This window comes from Pseudopodoces humilis, chromosome 5 (genome assembly GCF_049639895.1).
Source record: "Pseudopodoces humilis isolate 2021_Gansu_Grassland_sample_001 chromosome 5, ASM4963989v1, whole genome shotgun sequence".
NCBI classification, from domain to species: Eukaryota; Metazoa; Chordata; class Aves; order Passeriformes; family Paridae; genus Pseudopodoces; species Pseudopodoces humilis.
In genome coordinates, this window is record NC_142204.1 from 22,248,855 (window position 1) to 22,271,593 (window position 22,739).

Sequence of the window (22,739 nt, forward strand, 5' to 3'; positions counted from 1 at the left end):
CCGCTCCGCGCCCCACTCAGCCCCTGACGGCGGGGCCGGTCCGGGCGGCGAACGGTGGCGTCACAGCGGGGCCCGGCGGGGCCCGCCCCGGCCGGCGCGCGGGTCACGTGAGCGGCGGCGGCGGCGGCGTCAGCTGATCGCGGCGCGGCGGCGGCGGCGATGGACTTTCTGCTGGGGAACCCCTTCAGCTCCCCCGTGGGGCAGCGCATCGGTAAGAGCCCCACCCGCGCCCTCCGAACCTCCCCGCTCCCCCGGTCGCCCGTCCGGCCCTGCGCCCCCGGGGGCGTCCGCCGGACCCTTCCTCGGGGAAACGCCGGCCCCCGCCTCCGCGGCGGGACCGGCAGCGCGCTGGCCAATCAGAGGATAGTTCCGCTCTGACTGACGGGCGCCTTTGGCCAATAGCGGGCGCGCTGCCCGAGGCGGCTCCGTCGGGGGCCCCGCCAGCCAATCCGGGTGCGAGGGGGTCTCGGGGTGGCGAGGTGAAGTTTGCTCACTTAAAGGGGCCGCGGGCCGGTGGTCCGCACCACGCCCCCCGGCACCGCCGAGTCCCGTGATTGGCTTGGGGCCATTCCCGCCCGCGCCTCTTCGGGGCTGCGTGACCCGCGGTGGCGCGAGGGGCGGCCGCGAGACAGCGGGGCTGAGGGACAGGGTCAGCGAGGGATGTGGGGACAGCGGGGATGTGGGACAGGGCCACCGAGGGATGTGGGGACAGCGGGAATGTGGGACAGGGCCACCGAGGGATGTGGGGACAGCGGGAATGTGGGACAGGGCCACCGAGGGATGTGGGGACAGCGGGAATGTGGGACAGGGTCAGCGAGGGCTGCGGGGATGTGGGGACAGCAGCCTTAGGCTGGGCTGGCCCTGGGGCACACAGCTCACCCAGTCGGACCCATGTCCCCTACCCGAAGGAGTCAGGCGCTGGGCAGCTGGGAGTGTTTGCCCGCCCTGAGCCTCCCTGCACTGGGCTGTGGGACAAGCGGTGCCTGGCAGTGCCGTGCCCTGGCTCCTGCTGGCTCACAGCATGGAGCAGCAGCTCCGGCAGTGAACACAGCACCCACCCTGTCACCTGTCAGGCCCAGGGACACTGTGGTGTCCTGCAGTGCCTGTGCCCAGGGCAGCTTGTGGAACGTGGGAGAAGGATGTGGCCTGAGAATGTCGTGCAGAGATGCCGCAGTTAGAGAGAAGAAGACTGTCAACAGCTGCACTGGAGTCAGGACAGGGATGCAGTTCTTAAAATGCTTAGGATGAAGACTCTGTTCCCATGTTGTTTTGTCTAAGGGTCTTGAAGTTGTGCTTGAAGGTTGATGCCCATTTAAACTCTCCACTTGTAAGTTTATTCACTTGCTCATTCTTGCTGTTCGTTGCTTGTCAGACTTTGCTCTTTGCTGTGAACATCCAGTCCCACATTAAGTCTTTTTGGTGTCCTTACGTGGGTAAATAGGAGGCTCTGCCTGAGGTGAGAAGAGAGCAAGGAGCTGCTCTAAGTAATGCTTTTATTATAATGATTTTAGGGGCTACCTTAACACTGTCCCAAAGTGTGTCAGGGGCATTGTGATGTGCTACTCTGGTGTTGGGACAGATAGGTGAGATGCATTATAGTTAGGTGGTGGAAGAATCATCAGAGAAGACTTTCTGTTACCAAAATTCTCCAGATGATCTTCAGCATACCCCCAGAAGAACATCACATGTTTCATCCTGCCCTTTCCCGAATGAATGCTCTTTGTTCCCTCGGTGAGTGTATCAGATGTGTCCTTGTGTTTGGGTGGAGGCAATCTGAAGGTTGCCTTACAGATCTTCTGGTCAGTTTAGTAACCAGGTTGTAGGTGGCTTATACCTCTAGGCTTTGTTTCAATTAAATAAGCAACAAAGCAACAGGAAAGAAGAGGAAAAAAGAAAAGGTATTTCAAAAGTGTTGTCAGAGAGGAATTGAGAAGCAGAGGTGTGATACTAGGGAGATCTTACTGACTGGGGTTCACTGGGGTTATGGGAGTACAGCATATGGGAAAGGAACTCTGTGGACAACTTGAAAGGGCTGGTGATTGAAAATATGAATATTTTCTCCTTTTGTACATTGCTTATCAACATCCTGGGAACATGGATATAATGCTATCTTCCCTACTTAATTTGGGACGCAAACACAACTTCCCCAAACTCGTTTGGTAGGTCTGTGGCAGCTGCATGTCCAACCTGTGAGCCTGATCACCAAACCTGCACAGTGCTGCTGCCCTGGGCTGTCTACAGAAAGATAATGCTGCGTCCTTGTAAATTATTTGGGCAAAGTCATGTATGCTTGATATAGCTTATGAAGTCTAAAATAGCTTTAGATGACGACTAAGGAATAAAAAAAAAAAAATCCTCTGTGGCACACTGCAGCAACGTTCTCAAATTCCTTCATTAATGTTAATCTAGTAAGACCCATTTCTTTCACTGACTAGGAAAGCAATGCTCAGATAATCTCAGTGATCTGTGACAGAATGAGTCACTTGCAGAGGAGTAGGTCTTCTAGTTTCTTACTCACAGTTCTGAGATTTAGTCACAAAAGTTGTCTCTGTCCTGGTTTTGTGCCATGATGTCTCTTCCCAAATAAGAGGAATACAGACTTGCTTGTTTAGATTTTTTTTTTATTTATTTCTGGGTTTTTTTAAACACCACTGGGAAAATTTCCAAAGACTGATAAAGCATCATAGTTCAGATTCCCCCCTCAGAAGGGAAATCCACTATGTCTCCATCTAGAAGAAGCTTTTTTCCATTTTCAAAATGGAAAATCTAATTTCAAGGAGGTGAATTCTCTCTGAATGAGAGAATAGAGAAGAAACCACCAATGCTCTCTCCTCACCCTAGAAGTCTAAAATAACTAGTAATTATAGCAATACCAAAAGGGACAGAGGCAGGTTATTTCAGTGAGTGAGGGCAGGCAAGGGATAGAAGTAACGGTGTAGCGCAGAGATGACACAGATTTTTTTATGGATGGGAGTTATTTCAAGCATGAGGACCAGGAAAAGTTGAGACTGTAAAGACAGAGCAAATAAGAAAGGCTCCTGGGTGAGGAAGAGAGGCAGATGCAAAACAATGTGCCAGAAAAATCCCCACAATTCTTTTGGATCCCCCCTTTCAGGTGTTCCTGCACCCCTCTGTGGATCCCTGCAAGGCTGTGCTTCTCAAAAAGGCATTGCCTTGTCTTCTGTGCCTGCTCTGTCTGGAGGAAAAGCAGCAGAGGCAGCGGTTGAAGTCACTTGATCCCTGAGAATTTGAGCTGATTCACAGGAAAGGAGCAGGAGTTCAGAGACACAAATACCCACACCACTATGTCAGTGCAGTCTGTGTCCATCACCATCCTTGAATTAGGTTTGAAGTCGTATCTCTGGTCTCTCTAGAATGCATGTTGTCCTCAGGCTTCTGGGGAAGGATACAGCTAAATGGTAAAGTCCTGACAGAGCTGGTGCTGAAGTTCCCTCAAAGGAAGTAAAAGCATGAGGCTTGTACAGGATGCTGATTCGGGCCTGTGAGTTTGTGAACTGAAGGGAAGCTGGGAGAAGGGACATCTTGCATTGCTTTCTGCTGAACTTAAGCTGTCTCATGCAATGAACTGCTGGTGCCCTCAAACACCTGTTGACATGCGTGAGAAGGTGCTTGATGCTTTGCTGAGGAACTTAGAGCCAGCAAGAAGCACTGCAGGGAGCACTGTTTGAAGGCTTCACTTGGAGGAGGGGAGAGCATACCACTGGCAAAGGATTTCTGAGCAGCATCTGGCTGGTTATGGGTGCTTCAGGTCTGGAATAGGGAGCAAAGGGGACAGGAGCCTGCACAGTACCTTCTGTCCCTGGCTCCTGTACTCCCCCAAACTACTGACTGCAGTGCTGGTGTGCTGCTGCAGGGACAGCTGAGTGGGATCCCCAACCCCACAGTGTGCTCTCCCCTGCCACCAGGGACAATAACCTTGAAAAGAAGCAAATTTTGAAATGTACTCATAGCACAAAGCAATGTACAGCTCCTTTGTGCCAGTTATGCCAAGCGTTTGGAGTTCTTTGTTATCTGTTGGTTCCAAATAACTTTTATCACCTAGCTGCAGTCAGCAGGAGCATATCCAGTGCCATGCAGGAAAAGAGCTGCTCTGGTTCAACTCATACCACAGTCCTGCGCGGTTCTGGGTCAATCTGAGCAATTTGTGAGGCAGCAGACTGGAATCAGACAAACCCCAATGCTGTCACACCCGGGGAGCCAGACTGGCTGCCAGAACAATGTGGCTTTGGAGCAGCCCCATGAAGGGCCTCCTGTATATTCAGCAGCCAGTTGGTTTGGGGCTTGGAGGGGGATGCCATTCACAGGCTTGCAATAACCTCTGCCAGGGGAATTCTCTGCTGCAAGTCAGGCTCAGCTGGTAACACACAAAAGTAGGTGCTGCCTGATGCGTCCCACCAAGCAGAATGCTGGGCGTGTGGCAGTGCCCTGCCTCCCGTGCTCGCTCTTTTTAGGGACTTGTCCCTGTCCCCAGCCATCCTGGGCTCAGATTTCATGCGGAGCAGACAGCTCATGTGCTAATTACAGCTCATGAAATGGGGCCAGCCACCCTGATCCTTCATGTGACTAATTAGGCTTTGTTTCCTTCCCTTCTGCAGGCTTTACAAAAGAGCAAAGTTCAGGATTTTGGAGAAAACTCCATATCTTACTAGGCTTGGACAGTCCCTTACAGCTTGGAAGAGAGCAAGGAGGATTAGAAGGGCATTAGCTCCAGCTTTCCCAATGCCAGCTAGGCCAGGCCTTAATTTGTACTGGGTAAATTCAAGCATTTTGTCCTTGGAATTGCCTCAGGGTCACATTCCTGTTTCCCATATGCTCTAATACTGCTCTTCCAGCTTTGCATTTTGTGACCCTGTGTTGTGTTTGTGGCACTTTTGTTGCTTTCCTGCAGCTCTCCCTTGATGAGTGTATGAACTGGGGTGACAGTAGCAGGATGATCACTATATTGTGGGGTAACAGGGGCAGGTAACAGGTGTGTCACTTCTTAGGAAGCCCAGTTTTCCCCTAGGTGGCCAGCCAGGTGAAGGAGCACACATGGTTTATTTACATTCCTTTCTGAAAAGCAAACCTGCTGCTCGACCTTGGCAGGATTGGTGCATTTGGAGGGAAAGGGTGGTGGTGAGCGGGTTACAGCGTGCCACCTAACATTGGAGAGCAAGGTAAGGGTGTTTGCAGATTCAGTTCATGTTTGTGTACAATGAGAAGGAAGGCTGGGGAGATTTGAACAGCAAGGATTGATGGTTAAATGAAGATTTTATTTTGTCCTTTGTTTCTTCTAAAGCTCAGAGCTTCCAAGAAGGCTCAGCCCTGTTCCTAAGTTGTGGGTTTTTCCTTCTGTGTGCAGTGAGAAAGAGTGGATGTAGACCTTTTCAGCAGAGCAACCCCTGTGTAGTGGATTTCTGTGATTCATTGGCAGTTCCAGCAGTGCAGGGAAACTTCTGGCTTGTTCAAACCGTGATGTGTCATGAGCAGGGTATCCTGGAGGAGAGCACAAGTGAGGGGGGCTTTGTGACCATGTCAGCCAAACCCACCAGACTGACCTGAGCCACAACCTGCCTGCCCACCTGCAAAGCTGGTGACCCAGGGCAGGAGGAAACCTGGAGCTCTGACATTGTGAGTTCTGATTACAAAGGAGCCCCAATGGAAAACATTTTCCCTCATGTGTTACCACAGGTTCCCCCATTGACTGGTACATGCCCTGGTGCATGCCTATTGCCCTGAATGTGTTCTCCACCACATCTCTCAGTGCAATCCTTCCTCCTGTGCCTCACTGAGGAAGCTTGGATCTGCCAGAGATCAGGATCCCTATGTAAAGTTAATACTCAAAGTGACAAAAGATTACCTGAATCAAGGAGCCTTAAGGTTATTCCAATAATAGCCAGACCTTTAAAAAGGTGGAAGAGCATCAAGAACATTCTGCCACTCTCCTTCCCTCTCTGCTCTCTTCCATGTGGCTGTGGTCACAATGTCATCAGCATAATCACTGTGTAATCAATGCATTCTGTAGCCAACAGAAAAGGTGGTGGCTGAATTGTGATAAGATCCAGATAGCTTCACACTGTGGTGTGCAGTCTATGGAAGGGACACGTTTGTAAGAGGCTGCATTGCACAGTGGTGTGAGCAGCTCTGTGCCTGACCCTTAACAGGACATGATGGATGTGCTCACCCAGGCAGGAATTAAAAAGTCGTCTTCTTCCTGCGTTATGGCCTTATCCCATTACTATCTGAACGGGAATTTAATTTCATTCCCACACAGGGATCATTAGCTGCTGGGTCAAAAGTAGAAAAAGGCAGCTCTGCAGAGGAAGGACCTCTCAAAGGGGTAGAGGACCCACAGCAGCAAGGGACAGCCCCAGATTTTGCAGGGACAGCAGTTTTGAAAATGCAGGCACTTCTCTAAGTACCTTGCCGGTACTGAGATCTCCTGAAGAGCACCTGGTAGGTGCTAAACTGGTCTGGCCAGTTTTAATTCTCTTGCCCCAGTGCTAAGTGTTTTGTAGGATGAGAGAGCTGGAAAGGATGGTTCTTGTCCTCTGATTGCCTTTTGCTGCGTCTCTGTGTTTCCTTGTGGTCTGGGGAGTGCCTGGGTCCTGCTCACCCCACTGGCAGTTCTTTCCCTAGCTACTGGTGGTGTCCCTGAAAGCATCAGTCAATGGCATGGCTAGCACAGAGACATGGATGATTACAGGGTGGAGACACTGGTGCTCCCAGTAATAGCTGCTCATTTCCCAAATCTCTGCCTTGAATAAATAACATCAAGGGTGACTGAGGAATTCCTAATTAAAAGGGACACAATCAAAGCTGGAATAATATTGCTTCAACTTCAGCCTGCGGTTTGCTTCTGCCCACACTCCCTAGAGGCCAGAAGTTCAGGGGAGAGGTGTAAATGTCAAACAAGAGAAACTCTGCTTTGGCTTTCTATGTTTGCTTGTTTGTTTTTATAGAGCTGGTGTACAAAAAAAGGGGGGGTTGATTCTTTTGTCTCCTTGTGTGGTACAGACTAAGAATTGGAGCTATTGGCATTTGGTCTGTATCAGTGTGAGCAGGCTGAACTCACGTTTTTTCACCTTGCAGTAACAAAGCAAACAAGCCCCCTTTTCTCCATCTGTGGAACTGAAGCCATGCTGAGCCCCTTTTCTTCGTGCGCAGGACACCAGAGGTGTTTGTGTGTCAGTGGTCATTGGTGGCATGGGCAGAGCTGGGCACTCACCATCCCAGCAGTGTGCTCTGCCCTGGTGACACCTAGTGGGGAACACCTGGTGACCCGGCATTTGCATATGGATTTGCTTCCTTGCATGTTGTAGTAGCAGTCAGGGAGAAGCAGGCTGGGGTCTGTGGTCTTGTGAGAGCTTAACTGAAAAGCGCCAGGGCTGCTCTTAACCTTGTCTTGGTTTCTGTTTTCCAGAGAGAGCTACCGATGGGTCCCTGCGGAGTGAGGACTGGGCTCTCAACATGGAGATCTGTGACATCATTAATGAGACTGAAGAAGGGTAAGAAAGCTGACAAGGGCCCATATCCAGCTGCAGGTCCCTGCATTCCTGTAACACCACATCCCTAGGCTGCAATGGTAGTTTGCACTGATGGAGGTAATTAGCTAGGCTTCCCAGCAATCCCTGAGACAAGGCTCTGCTAGGAGACCTAGAGACATAGCAAAGCTGTCAGAGCATTTATTAGATGTTTCTGTATTATCTTGGTGAGCACTAGGAGCCATTCAAATGGGCCTTCAGGGTCCCCAGACAACCTTCTGTTCAAGCCAGGCTGCCTCCCATCTCCAGAAGGCATATTTGCATTTCTTCCACTTTGATTTATTCCCCCTTCATACCCTTCTCTTTTTCTCCTCTGGGAATGTAAAAATCTATGGGCTGGTGACTGAGAAGAGGGGAAAATCTCAGGCTGATATTCAGTCCTCTCACTGTGCCAGTCTTTCTTGAGTTTCTTCTCAGGTATTTTCATGTACAGTCACTCAAACACACACAAAGTGAGTGGGGGAGATCTTGTCTCCCTCTCCCTGCAGGGAGATGTTCATCAATCTGCCAGACTTGGTAATTCAGGAGCTGGGGATTTGCCAGTGAATTCAAGGGAGAATGCTCCTTCTCACAGTGGAGATGTCAAGAGCAGCATTTAAAAAAGAAGGTGCTACATGGAATAAAACATGTAGGTTTCACTCCTGCTGTCCTACCCCACAGTGATGTTGACAGAGGATTAGCGAGCCCAGTTTTCATCTTCACAGTTGTATGGAAACAAAGTCAAACATCTCTACTTAAAATCAGTCAGCACTCTTTCTCCGCTATCCCCACAGTGCAAATACACCTGTGTCTGTCCACAGTTCTCAGGCCTGAGCTGTGGCCACTTCTTTCAGGTCTGAGCACCTGATAACACAGCTGGACAGGCTCTCCTGTTGCCCTGCTAGTGCCTATCCATTGGCACCTTGCTGCCCCACAGGCCAATACACTTCTGCCCTCCTCACTGCCTCAGTATCTCCACCCCACTTTTCTCCTGCAGCTTCTCTTCCAGCTCAGCTTCTCTTCCTGTGCTCTGCAAGAACATGTTGGTTCATTTGTGCCCTCTTAAGACCACAATGGTCTGAGACCATGGGGTTTCTCCCCTCTGAGAATGGTTAATGAGGCCCTGCGATGCTGTTGCTCTCCTACACACTTCCAATATACACAAGATTTTGCCCCTGTATCTCCCCTGCAGCTTTTGAGCCTCCTTCTCTCCATGGAAATGTTAAACGGCTCTCCTTTGAGTAACACAGGAATTGCCACAGCTTGAGCTCTCCTTCCTGTTTCTAATCCACACCGAGCTCTTCTGTGATCTCCTCTTTAGTCTCTCTGCCATGGGATTTTGCTCTATCCCCCAGGAGTTTCTAGTATTGTTTTTACTGTGTTCTCTGTTGTGTCCTGAACACCTTGAGCTGTTGCAGACATCAACACAGAGGCCTCTAATTTCAGTAACAGCATTCAAGGACATGGTTTAATGGTGGACTTCACAGTGTTTGGTTTATGGTTGGACTCAATGACCTTAAAAGGTCTTTTCCAGCCTAAATGGTTCTGTGATCAGCCAACCCCACTCCTCTTGCAGAAGCACAAGCAAAAGCTGCTTTGCCAGTCACTGCTTCAAGCCATCCTGAAAACATGGTGAGGAGGGACACTCGCTGAGTATGAGGCATCCAGAACCTGTGGCTGTTTTCCTTTGCCTCAACCTTCTGATGATCTTTCTTCATCTCATTTCTCCTTCAGGCCCAAAGATGCCTTCCGAGCCATTAAGAAGAGAATTGTAGGGAATAAGAACTTCCATGAAGTTATGCTGGCTTTGACGGTGAGCGGTCAGGGCTCTTTCTCTGCTCTCTGATACCCTGCTGTAAAGCTAGGTGCTGAACACAAGTTCTAGCACACATGCTGAACAGACACATGTACTTAAAGCCAACAAGGGTAACACGTGAGGGCAGAGAAGGCTACAGCTAATGTTTTATTGCCTTTGAAGGTCCTGGAGACCTGCGTCAAGAACTGCGGCCACCGCTTCCACATCCTTGTGTCCAGCCAGGACTTTGTAGAAGGTGTCCTGGTGAGAACAATCCTGCCAAAGAACAATCCACCTGCCATAGTGCATGACAAGGTGCTGACCCTCATCCAGGTGAGCAAGAAGTGTGAGCATCTGCACCAGTCCAGAGAGTGTGTGTCTTTAGGTGGTTGTACAGAAGGCTGTTGTATTTGGTGATGGGCTGTACTGTCTCCTTCTCCCCAGTCCTGGGCAGACGCCTTCCGCAGCTCTCCGGACTTGACTGGTGTTGTTGCTGTATATGAAGACCTGAGACGGAAGGGTTTGGAGTTCCCCATGACTGATCTGGACATGCTGTCACCCATCCACACACCACAGAGGGTATGTGAGTATTGCTGAAGAGAAGAATGTTGGGCGGCTGCCATTCTGGAACAGTGAGGGGATTTCAGGAACTCTGTCTTGAATTTAGAGGGCTTTTGGGTGGTGAGAAGCTCCAGGACAGCCAAGAGCTGTTGGAACCAGATGGGGAATTGACATCAGTATTTCTCCTCTAGTTGCACTGCCCTGTCAAGTGTGTCTAACATCTCCTTCTCTCTGTCTCTCTCCCCACCTTTGTCTGTAGACTGTCTATAGCTCCAATTCTCAATCTGGGCAGAACTCACCTGCAGTCAACTCCCCTCAGCAGATGGAGTCCATCCTCCACCCTGTCACCCTGCCCCCTGGGAGAGGCACATCCAGTGATGGGCCCATCACACCCACACCAGAGCAGGTGAGTTGGACACAAGTCCCAGGACGTTGCTGACTATTCCTGTGTTTGAGTCTATTTCACAATCATTGTTCTGGGACTGCAGTACTGCTCCCGCTCTAGCCTCTGTCTTCAAGGAGCTGTTCCTCTAAAGCACATTCCTTCAAGAGGTCCCCAGAACTCCATTGTGGTTACACTGATGAACTGGGATACTGCAACCCAAATTGAGTGGTTATGTTTCCCTCAGACAGGGCTGCTTGCAGGTAGAGGGAAGTGGGGAGCTGAGACATGATGCCTCCTTATCATCTTTGTTTGTCTTGCCTCACTGCTTACTTTATATGAATCAACCTTGTGTGGCTATGTGGTTTCCAAAGGCTAGGGCTTCCTCACTTGTTTCCTCATCCTCTTTTCTCCTTCCTCACCCTGATTTCATATGACACCATGTTCAGCACCAAATCCCCAGCTGCCAGTATTTTGCATTCCCTTACAGAACAGAGGGTAGAGGGTCTGTTCTAAAGAGGCTCATTAGCACCTTGTAAACCAGAGGACTAAAGCTTCAACTGCACACTTAGCTGAGGCTCTCCTGTTGAATGGGAATTAATTGTTTTCTCCTCTCTTACACCACTCTCAAAATTATACAATTTAAATGACTACCACATGGGAGCTGTTAGCTGAGGAGAGATTTGAATCACACCAGCAGCCTGTGCTGGCTATTAAAAATCAAGGCTAGACTAGTTGCCAAAGATCCCAGGTGAGGGCCTGGCATCTGCTACCAGCAAATGAATTTGATGGTAAGTAATGGAGAGGTTGCCTGCTGGGAGCTTCTGAGAGCTAAAATGAGTGGTGACAAATGAACTCCCTGGAGACTGTTCTCTCCAGCTCTGTGAACAGGCATGCACACACCTGCATGCAGTGTGGTGCCATTCCCTGCCATTCAGAGCTACCTCAGCTATGTCCCAGCCTCCCCTGGCAGAGCTGTCACTTCACTTTGCTTTTGCAGATCGGGAAGCTGCGCAGTGAGCTGGAAGTGGTGAATGGGAACACAAAGGTTATGTCGGAGATGTTGACAGAGCTGGTGCCGTCCCAGGCAGAGCCTTCTGACCTGGAGCTGCTGCAAGTAAGGAACACTGGGCAGGGTGGAGGGCTGGCACATGCAGCACAATTTAGCAATGACCTGATGGACTGGGGCCCAATGCATGCCAGGTGTGGGGAATGACTGGACAGTTTAGTGTGGAGCTTGTCAGGGAGTGAAGGGATAAGGGAGACACGAGGAAAGCGGATTTTCAGTGGTGGATGGAAATCACATTACTGAGGCTGGAAATATCTCACAGGGGAACTTGTCATCCCCAAGGACCTTTCTTTCTGGATTACGTGTTACACAAAAAACATACAATTATTTCATGTAAAGCTCAGATTCAATTTATCTCTCACACCAATATTTGTTGCCCATCAACCATCCCTGATAGATCCCAGTAGCCTCTGGGGTCTGTGTTCCAGTCAGACTTCCAAATTTGTGAGTGCTCAGCCATAGTGTGACTTTTGTGGTGACTTGCCCTGCTTTGAACAGGAGCTGAATCGGACATGCAGAGCCATGCAGCAGCGAGTCCTGGAGCTGATTCCCCGTGTCCTCCATGAGCAACTCACTGAGGAGCTGCTCATCATCAATGACAACCTCAATAACGTGTTTCTACGCCATGAAAGGTACCTCTCTCCTTCCTTCTCTTCCCTGCTCTCCCACAAGACTTCACAAGCCCTTGAAGGCTGCCTATCCCAACCCTTTTGATCTGCCCATGAGTATAATACTCGAGATGTATCTGTCTGTATCATCCATCTCTGAGAACAAAGCCTCTTCTCAGTTTTTGGTGACTAATTCCTGTCCTTCCAAAGCTGCTGTGTCAGTTCCTGATGGGGTATAAAGATGTCCCTGTGGCATAATCCAAAAGAAGGAGGCAAGTGCATGGAAAGAGCTGGTTTTCTAGCTCTGAGGCAGATGGGTACAGAAAGAAATCGCCCAGGTGGGATCAGCATATCTTTTTTTTCCCTTCCATTTCAACAAACATATCTTTGCTGGGATGAAGTCTGGGGAGTTCGTCCTCAGATGAACTGTATGGAGAGCTGTTGGTTAGGAGTAACTCTGAAAGATCCTAAGAAACTTTCTTATACCACCTCTCAGGAGACATCAACTCTGTGGGTCTTGTTGGGGTATCTTGAGGGAAAATTGGGCCCTGAGCCATTGTTCCCCTTTCCTAGTGGGTAGGAAAGGGCAGTGTGTGCCAAATCTTATAAATCTCTTTTTATTGCTGTGGGTGAATGAGCCTACACTACTGAAATGCGTCCTGTCATCTTTCTTACAGGTTTGAGCGACTTCGGACAGGACAGCCTGTTAAGGTAACTCAGAGCAGCTGCCCCTCTGTGCAGCTTGGTTTGCATCCTGCAGGTCCAGCAGTGCCCTGCTGACTTGGAGGGAGGTTCAGTCTGCCCCACTTAGAAATAGTGGGCTTTGCTGTCCTAGCCAAGCTGCACCAGGGCACCTGGTGTGCAGGACACACCATTTGCCACTGCTAACCTCTCCTGCCCTGCCCAAAGAGCAAGAGCAGAGCAGCAGCAGCAGTTATTCAATAGTGAGATTCCCATTCCCATATGAGCATTCTCTGAGCACTACCCTGTCCTCTGAACCAGCATCTGCCCTACTTATTGACATCCAGCAGATCTGGGAGGCTGGCTACCAAGGTATATGCTGCCCTGGGACGCTACTGCCAACCAGTTCTCTGATCACTGTCCCTCTTCTTCAGAAGGTGCAGAAGGGCTTTCCTCTCCAGTATCAATGAGCTAGGATTGTAGGGTCAGAAACTCTCCACCAGCTTCTTTTTTCTTCTTCCAAAGGCACCAAATGAGGCAGAGAACAGCTTGATTGACCTGGGACCCAGTACTCCTTCAGCACTGAAACAGCCTGAAGTCACCAGCAACCTTTCCTCTCAGCTGGCTGGAATGAGTATGTTGCCATGTGATTTTCCCGAGTCTTTCTCCTGCACTGCTTTGAAAATCCTTTCCTGCCCTTGACTCATCTCCCAAAATTATTTAGTCAGATTCCTAGAGTAACCTAGAAAAATGCCATGTGTTTTCAACTAATAAAGTCATGAAGAAACCTGTATATGCCCCAAGGCACTCAAGCATATATCTTGGCATCCTCATCTCATGTTGTGCAGAAGGTGGCCATTAGTTTGTGGCTAAGGACCTGGCCTTCCAGCAGGACTGGGGATAAAGCTGCTCCCTCTGCAATGCCTGGCAGCATTGCCTGCTTGCCTCTCTTGCTGCGTGGTGTCAGGCTGACCACTGAGGTCTGGGAGAAGCAGAGCATCTGAAGTTATGCTGCAAAGGCAGCCATGAGCATCTTGGGTTCAGGATGCAGGATTTGACAGGTTGTTTACTCAAAAAGCCCAATGGGTCCTGGGAGTTCTTCGAGACATACCAGCAGCCTACATAGCACTGCCTGGATGCAGTTGCAGAAAATTGGCATCAGACTGTTTTTACAGACAAGCCAGCTGAGATATTTTTCAAATCAAGTGTTTTTTTTCAGATGATGCCTGAGTCATGAAAATCCACTCATCTGTCTCAGAGGTGTTTGCCCAGAAGCACAGGTTACTTTCTTCCATAGGTTATGGAGTAATTCCCTCTGGAGTTGTCTAAGATGGTCAGGAATATCTGGCCTTCAGCATCAGTAAGTTGATGCTGCTGCTTCTGTCTGAAACTGAGCCAAAAATATCTACTGAGTGGGCAAAGAAACAGCTTCTGTTACTTCACCTACAACTGCACACATGCATAGACTGTGCTGCAGCTGAGGAGCAGGATGGAGGAGTGGGCCTAGAGTAGTTTAGCCTGTTCTGATGACAGTTTTCCATCCAACACTCTCTAAGCCCACAGTCCTCCATTTGCTGTTCTGTGCTGCCTGCTCACCCTGCTCTCTCTCCCACAGACCTGGGCTCAAGCAGTGTAAGTGCAGGGCTGCACTCCCTCGACACTTCTGGCAAGCTGGAAGAAGACTTTGACATGTTTGCCCTGACCCGTGGCAGCTCGCTGGCTGAGCAGCGCAGAGGGTGAGTGGAGCAGCTCGCTCTGTCCCGTCCTGCCTTCTTGCAAGGGATGAGGGCTCAGGGAAAATGGGGCCATGCCCCAACTAGCAGCTCCTGGAGAGAGCTCCTGGGAGCAGCTCCTGGGAGACAGTAGGATGAAACAAAAATGCACTCTTCACACACACAGTGTTTGTAGGATGAGATCTATGATCCCAGTCCTTGTTCCTGCTGCCATCATCTCCCCTTCATGGCATCCTTCTGGGTATGGGGAGATGGAATTGGTCCCTGCATGTGAGCGTTGCAGTGCCGCATACTCTGGGAGACTCAGTGTCTGGGGATGAAGGTGTGAAGTGGGACTGGCTCAGTTTTCTTGTCTGCCTCTGAACTCGCATGCTGACTGGGGTGATACTGGATTTGGGGATTACTGATTCAGCCTAACAGAATATTGAGCTGGAGTACAGGAAGGGTGCAGTCAGTTGTGGTTTGCAAGAGGGCACTCTTCTGTGCTTCAGCTTCCCTCTTGGCAAGTGGGACTGCTGTTTCCTCCTCCATGGTGTGTTTGAGACCTCCTGGTGTAAAGCCCTAATAGTTGAGTCTCCACAGTACTGGCTGAACTGAAGAGGTCTTCTCCACTTCAGAGTGGATTCCTGAATCCTTGTTCTGGAGGAGCTGACAAGAGCTGTGCTGACCAGATCCTCTGGGTTTAGAGACTGTGGCTGATCTCATGCTGCTCTGCCTGGCAAGGCCATTTGCTGCTCTTCATAGAGTACCAAGCAGTAGAGCCCATGGGTACATCATTGCCTCCAGCCCTCCAAGACCTGTGCTCCTGCATTCCTGCAGCCACTGAAGTGTCTTATCCTGCAGCTGGCCAGTAGCAAGTTAAGGTCTCTTAACAATGTCTCCTTCCATTCCTCTGCCTCAGACTGTTCTGGTAAATGTAGCGGGGAAACCCATGGCCTTCACGACTTCATATGTTTTGTCCCTGGGTTTCCCCACTGCTTTTACTGTGGGTTGTGCTGCCTGAGGACAGAGGCAGTCCAGCACAGAAACAGTTGTACCAACAGCACCCAATCTGGGGCTGAAATCGGAGCCACTGGTATGCGCTCCGTGCTGGAGTTCTGGACAGAGGTGGAATTGTATCCTCTCTGCTGTAGCACAGTCCCTAACAGGCTGAGGCTTATGATCTCTGCACAAGTAACAAGACATCTATTTATTCCTCACTGCCCTTCATCTACTTGCACTCCTGCCAGGTAACCTCTCGTGGCTCAGGCTTCACATTTCACTCACAAACTTCTGCTCTCAGTGTCTCCCTCCACTTCAAAAGACCCATTGCTCTACAGCTCCCGAACAGGACTGTGCTGGCAGATCCTCCAGGGTTTGTTCCTGACCCCCCTCGCTTCATGTGTGTCTCGGTGAGGCAGTGCTTGAGGCACTTCAAGCCTTTCCTGCCTTTCTTCCTCATCAGTGGCATGATAGCAGCGCTGTATTTCATCCTGGATGCCATTGTCCACAGCGGCCCCTTCACTGATGAACACTTCTTTGAGAAGTTTGAGCGGCGGTGGCCCGAGCCCCTGGCCCCCAACAAAAACAGCTCCACTTGATGGTCTCCTGGATCTGTGGGAATGGGCCTGGGAGCAGCTGGAGAGGAAACTTGTGGAGAGTTCCTGTGAAAGGCTTCGTTTTCCTAGCATGGAGAGTTTTCCCCACTCGGCATGGATCAAATGGTGACGTGTGGCATTGTCATGTGTGGTAGCAGCCTAGAGGGGACACAGGATTGGGATGAGGGAAATTATGGGTGACATAAAACTGTGTGTGGAAAGAGATTGCTGTAATGGTGCATTTGGAGACCTGGAAGCAACATTAGGCTCTTCTGATTATCCAGTCTCGCCTATGGCCAGCATAGGCCAGTGAGCCTCTGCCACCATCACTTGGTATGTGGCGTTAGTTAAAGAGATGTTTTTGAGCTGCTTGTGTCCATAAAGATATGTATGTAGGGGCTTGTTCCTCAAATCCTTTCTAAAATATCTGTAATATTCTGGTCAGTCCGTGTTAGTTTTCTCTCTTTATAGTCCACCCTAAAGAAGGTGAGTGTCATGGTTAATGCACCTAGCTCTGTAAGTCTGTGTCTTGGTTTCCAGATGCGTCCTTGTCAGCCTTCTGTGCCTGTACCAGGGATGTTGTATCGCACAATGATGTTCCACTGAGCAGATTAGTCTCTTTTGTGGTGGACTACACTTTTAATAAGGGCTTTGCACACCTTTCTAGAAGCTCTTGGGAGCAGAATGACAAGGATGAAAAGTTGTGCAGTCAGAAGAACCGAATGTATGTTTAGAAGATATATTCTGCTCTTCACTCTCAGGCATCTCATCAGCCTGTTGTCTCTCTTTTTGCTTCCAGGGTAAAGTACGAAGACCCCCAAGCCACCAAAGGCCTTGCTGGTGCCCTGGATGCCCGGCAGCAGAACACAGGAGCGGTAAGTGGCCACAGCTTTTACTGCATCACCAGGAATGGGAGTAACCTCCTGCCTCACCAAGGCACTAAGGGTGCTGTCTGTTAGGAAAAAGTCAAGTGATGATAACTCCCAGTTTCCATCAACCTGCATTTCCTAGCTGGGCTGCATACCTCATTCCTTAAAGCCCTGAGGTAAGGAGCTGTGAAAAGTCTGGGGTTGCCTCAGGCAGTTGAAAGATGTCCCCACAGGGAAATTTCCACCTGGAAATGTATGTTTTATTCCTCTTCAGCAAATTTCCAAGTCCAGTCGCCTTCTCTCTGCAATCAGAGAAGTAGGCCACCATTATTAGTATTTTCTTTCCCTCATCTGAAACCCACTGCCTCCCCTCTCCCTCACACTGCAATGCAGACTCTCTGTCATCCAGGGGGAGTCTGGTGCCTCTGGTGATGGAGCCCAGCTGACAAAGTGGATGATGCGTCAAGGAATGGTGAGATCTGAGGTTGTGGAGCACCAGCGGGGAAGAAGGAGGCTGGGGCTGCTGAAACAGAAGTGTCACTGGCACAGCACATGAGGATGCACAGCAGACATCAGCAGATACTGCTAACTGAAATAGAGCAACCCTGGGCTGGGCCAGTAGTGGAGACCAGGTTTGGGAAGGAAGCAGGCAGTGTGCCAGTCCTTCCTCAAGTAAACCTATGTGTAAGAAAAAATCCTAGGAGCTCTGAGGCCAAAAGAGATGTGCCACTCTGAGCTAGAGGATGGCCTGTTTTGGGGTGCATGTCTGAGGCAGAGGCAATAGCTGGTGGCATCATGAGGGCAGCTGCTACCATTCATTCTCCTTGCAGTCTCTCCTCCTTAGCATGAGGTGCCTCATTTGAAGGGAAACACATTCCAACTTTAACTCTGTTGAAGGCCTCCTCCTGTAGCCAGTGGTTGAGCTTTCAGGCAGTTGAATTTGGTCTTTTGGCAGTAGGAATTCCTGCAATTACATTCCCTCAGGCACACAGAGGCTTTGACAGCTCATGGGTCTGAAGCTTGTTAGCCTTGTCTTCCTGTAATGGGCACAGCCCAGGCAGATGTCTGCTCTAAGAAGTTTCCCCACATGCTGTACAGTTGGCTTGAATGCACTTCTACCCCAAAGAGATCCTCTCTGGGTAGGCAAAGCTAGTTTGCTTTGAAACTTCCCTAATCTCACACATCCTCTTCCGTTCCCATTTATCCATCTGCCAGCTGTGATAACTATCTGCGCTTGCTCCCTGGTTTGAGGAAATCTGCCTGTCTTTGGTACGAAGGTGTTACTCTTTTTCTTGGTCTTGGTGTTTTCCTGAGGGCAAGGGAGCTGTATATATTAGAAAACTAATAACTAAGTTCCCACAAATACTCTCATTCTTTTGCTTGGGGAGCCTCTAGCAAGGGCTGCTTCTTGCTCAGCTTTGTTCAGAAGCTCTTGACTCAAGAAAAGGATCTGAGGTTTTGAATCAAGCTTTGTTTTTTTCAAAGTTACCTCTGTCCACTAGGAATATGTCTCTTTGCTGTTTAAATTGACCAGAGCCATGAATTTTTCTGAGCTAGCCTCATCCCTACTGGAAGTAAAATTTAATTGTTAATTACTTTCTCTTTGATGGGTCTGTTTCAGTAGTTTGGTGAGATATCAAATCCTGCTGTGCTCCATGATCATACCAGGGAATCAGTTATTGGCAGGTGTCTTTCCCCCTTACTGTGCTGTCAGACCTGGCATCTCCAAATTTTCAGCATTGCAGACTTTGACATCAGACTGTCACTGGTCTGTAGAGGGAAAAAGTGCAGAGAAATGCACATCTCTTGTTCTCTGGCTGCCTACACAAGCAGCCAACTTCCACCTAGTGCGTCCTCACCAAAAAGTAAATTCTGTTCCAGTCGTTATACCAAAGCCAACCAGCAAGCCACAGATGCTTTTAATGGCATGAATCCTGGAAACTGTGTGTCTGGGCATGGATGGAACAGAGGATGCTGGTGAGCAATGGCACTGGTAGCTGGGAGAGCTTTGCAGTGGCAGTGGCTGGATTTGGAGGGGCCTGAGCTGACTGAACAGTGGAGCAAGAGGCTGAGCTGCTGGGTTGGGCTTTCTTCTTACATAGTGGATTTACTGGAACATCCTCTATTTTCTTGGCCTCATCACCCTTTTTTTTTGATGCCAGGTACCAGTTCCTCAAGCCAATTTCATGGAAGACATAGAAAAGTGGCTCTCCACTGATGTGGTAAGTGAGGGGCTGCCTTCTTGGAGCCAGCAGTCCAGCCAGAGTTGTCTGTGGGGCTAGACTTCAGGCAGTGTATAACTACTGTACAACTAATAGTGCTGGCATCGCTGAATGTATGGCACAGGCTGCTGGGAGGGACTAGAGAAGGAAAAGCCAGGGACACAAGCTTTGGGATACCACAACAGTATCGTCAGCCTTCTGGGAGCCATAGCTAATGAACTGAGGCTCAGGGCCCCTCTAACATGTCTGTACTGTAGAAGTGGGGGGAACATTATCCTGTCTCTCTGTGTACAAAGAATCACATCTGTGAGATGCCTTTACCCACCTTCCTTCTCACCATGCCCTTCTGTTTCTTTGCTAGGGAGAATCAGAGGATCCAAAAGGTGTCACCAGTGAAGGTAAGACATGCCAGCCAACCCTTTTCTTTAACTCTCCCTGGCAGCACTTTGGCTCTTCCACAAATCTTCCTCTTCGCTAATGCTCTGCTCTTCTCTTGCCCTCAGAGTTTGACAAATTTCTGGAAGAGCGAGCGAAAGTTGCGGACCGCCTCCCTACTTTGTCCAGCTCCTCAGCAGGGAGGTCTGTGTCCCCTCCTGCTGCCAGCCATCATCAGAAGCAAGCAAAGGAAGATGATGCTATGTTTGCCTTGTGAATGCTATGGACCGGTGTGCTGTGGAGCAAGAGGCTGTGTGTGCTGTTTTGCTTGCCTCCAGCCAGGGGCCAGCAGAGGAAGGACTCTGTCCCCTTCCTCCATTCTCTTCCTGTTTTACCTTTGAGTTGTTTTTAAGTTGCTTTCAGACTTCAGATAATCTTCGTTGTGTTTAGGGATATCATACAATAGACTTGTAAAGGGGGGTTTCAAAGCTGCTAGAGAATGTGGGAGTTCAGTGGGCTTTTCTTTTTATGGTACAGTGTGGGCAAAGCAGAAGAAGCTCCGGAAGAAGCTCCCCAATCCTACTCTCCAGTGAGGTAGTTAGAGATCTTGCCCAAGAAACAGGAGAGGCTGCAGTCTGCTGCTGAAATCATTCCTGCCTGCCTCTTTCCTCACCCCTCCCCTAGAATGTATCTCCAGCCCTCTGCCTGCCAGTGTTAGACTGGAAAGCACGGGGATGTGAAGCATTACTGGTGGCCGAGGAGGAACACTAATGGTAGAGGGACCCTGTTGCTCTAATCTCTCCTGCACAAGTGCTTGTGCTATGCAACACCTTCCCACTCACAACCCCTTCTCTTCCTCGCCTCCCTTTCCCCATCAGTTTATCCAGAATCCTACCCACAGCCCAGATGCTTCCATTGCATGACAGCCAGTCGTCCAAGCCCTCGGACTTGGACAGGACTGCAAGCGGTACCCCAGGCTCAAGGGGTTGTCTCCCATGGGGTAGGATGTGCCTTCAGCAAACTATTTGCAGTTAATTTAATTCTCCATTATCATACTTTCCTCCCAATGTGCTCTTACCTCCCTCTCTCACTTCCACTGATGCCTTCCACCACATCGTGCCGTGGTGTGGGGAGTCTGTGAGCCAGGCCAATGCTACAGCCTCCCTCAGGATGGCTGTGTGTGCCAGGGTCATAGAGCTGCGTCCCCCTAAAGCAGGAGGCCCTTCCATTGCCACTGTTACACCCATGGGAACGTGCTGTTGCTGCAGAAGCTCGTTCAGCTGGTGAACACAGAGGGGAAGTGAGACATCAGTCATCTCATGCCAGTGCAACAGCCCTGCAGCAGCCAGAAGTTCCTCTGTACATGGGGAGAAAAACCCTTCAGAGCAAACCGCACACACTGCCCACTTGTAAATGAAAGCCAAGGAGGAGGGTGCCAAGCTCAGGGCTCCTGCTCGTGGGATTTCTTGATGAGCATGGGAGAGTTGTCTTTTTTTACTGCACATTAAAGGAGTAAAGACTTGAGCCTCCCTTGAAGAGATGGTGTGTGCTGTCTGTCCTGGTGTGGGAGGGGAGGATGCTGTGGGGAGAAGAGGGATGAAACCATGCAGCCACATTTGCTCTCCATGAAAAGGCGAGGGCACTGGTACTGAGAGGAGAACAGCATGGGGGCTGAGGGTGCTGGGAGCCAAGGCAGGTGCTCCCTGCTTTTCACTACAGTCTTGTGGGGAGGTGATTACAGGCCATCTCAAAATAGCAAGAGGATGAGCTACCTCCTCTCCTTTCCCTCTCTGCATTGTGACCAGATCTCAAGACCCACCTTGCAGCCCATAAGCCACTTAAAAAGACATGTAAGAAATACAGTTGCTACTAAAGGGGCCTCTGGTATCCACAGGACGTCCTCAGTTGTCCCTATACCAGCTCTCCAGTGCCTAGCTGAGTGGGAGCTGTGGGAAGGATTCTTAAAAGGAGGTTGAGTGGATTTGAAAATGTCATCTGAAGAGACAAAAGGGCCAAGTGGCCGAGCTTCCCCTGCTGGGGCACATGCAAGGGAGGAAGCGAGAGCAGGATCATGATGGAACACAGGCTGGTTTTGTAACTCTGGGGCCAGAAAGCCATCCAGAACAAGAAAGGCCAAGCCCTCTGGCCAGTGCCTGGCCTCAGGCTGCCTGGCTCAGCTGGGAAGGAAGAGCTTCTGGTGCCCCATCAGCGTTTATGAAGGGTACCAGCCTGCTCACACTGGCGATGCTTTAACACTGGTTCATGCCTCATCTAGCACTTAAAGTTCTCAGTGCCTCCAGCTGCCTTGGAGCACTGCCTGCAAATTCCCCAAAAGAAAAAACTAAGACATCCCTGAATGAATATCCTGAGCATGGGGAGTTCAAACTCCTCTTTACTGCATCTGGGATGCCCTGAGCCTACCTCAGGATAAAGACCCCATCTTCACCCTCTCCTTGTTTTTACTTCCCCAAATAGCTGGTATGGGACCTGGCAAAGCCAAGAGGGAACTGTCCCCAAGGAAGACTTGAGTGAAACTGAAATGGGTTGCTGCTATTTTTGTCAAGGGACAAACAGATGGAAAGCATTTTTGGTGTCTGCCAAGTGAGGTCAGTTTGAATCGATGGCCAACAGGTGAAAATTCAGAGAGCTGCTTGTGGCCCTTAGGGTGAGCCTGTCCCCTCCCAGCTGTGCAGCCAGCCATGGTCACAGTGCTTTTCACTGAGATTTATCCAACAGTGATGAGGTATCTCTTTTTCAAGTGACTGAAAATATGAAGAATGGGGACGAAGGCATGGAAAGATTCCAAATTAGTGCTGTTGTATTATAGATTATACCAGTAATAGCTTGAATAATTTTGCAAGGTTTCTTTTATGAAGAAACCTGGGGAAAAAAAAATCCTGCTAGGTCTGCAAGGGATCATTTTAAGCAGAGGCTGGGCATTTTGCATTGGCAAAAACTGCTTCATGATTGGGAAAAAAAATAAAAAAGACAGCACTGTAAGGAATTCTTTTAAATGCCTTTCCCTTTTTAAAAGTTTTCTGATGTTGTTTTAAAAAGCACAGCGCTGCGTGCTCGCCCTGACCACCAGATGGCTGTGGTCCCTTGCACACCCAGCCCGGGCTTCCCGATTGCAGAGGACAGCCCCTCCCTTGGCGGTGACCTGCTTAGCAGGCTCTGCCACCCCCGGGGACAGAAACAAAACAAAGTTTTACGGTATTCCAGTATTATGCTGCAACCATCAGCCCTGTGCAGCTTCGCACAGCGACCACTCCAGCACATGCATTTATCCACACGTTGTGACTGCACGGAGGATGGGAAGGGTGCTTGTGCTCAGCCTAAGCATC

The 22,739-nt window shown here is 49.8% G+C and overlaps 1 protein-coding gene across 6 annotated transcripts; it reads left to right on the forward strand.

Annotated features, from left to right (window-relative positions):
• Positions 1-85: 85 nt before the first annotated feature.
• On the forward strand, positions 86-20,931 carry TOM1 (target of myb1 membrane trafficking protein). 6 transcript variants are annotated; one of them, XM_005527547.3, is made up of 16 exons: positions 86-211; positions 7,424-7,508; positions 9,258-9,336; positions 9,502-9,651; positions 9,763-9,897; positions 10,139-10,285; positions 11,262-11,378; positions 11,829-11,962; positions 12,616-12,649; positions 13,145-13,253; positions 14,235-14,355; positions 16,729-16,804; positions 17,208-17,270; positions 18,961-19,020; positions 19,382-19,418; positions 19,524-20,931. In XM_005527547.3, the coding sequence occupies exons 1-16, from the start codon at positions 160-162 to the stop codon at positions 19,670-19,672; spliced, it is 1,548 nt and encodes a 515-aa protein (XP_005527604.1). In that variant the 5' UTR covers positions 86-159; the 3' UTR covers positions 19,673-20,931. The 6 variants fall into 6 exon arrangements, with proteins under 6 accessions (XP_005527604.1, XP_005527605.1, XP_087911450.1 ...); XM_088055324.1 differs by lacking the exon at positions 86-211 and adding an exon at positions 631-649; XM_088055322.1 differs by lacking the exon at positions 86-211 and adding an exon at positions 1,713-1,731.
• The last annotated feature ends 1,808 nt before the right edge of the window (positions 20,932-22,739 follow it).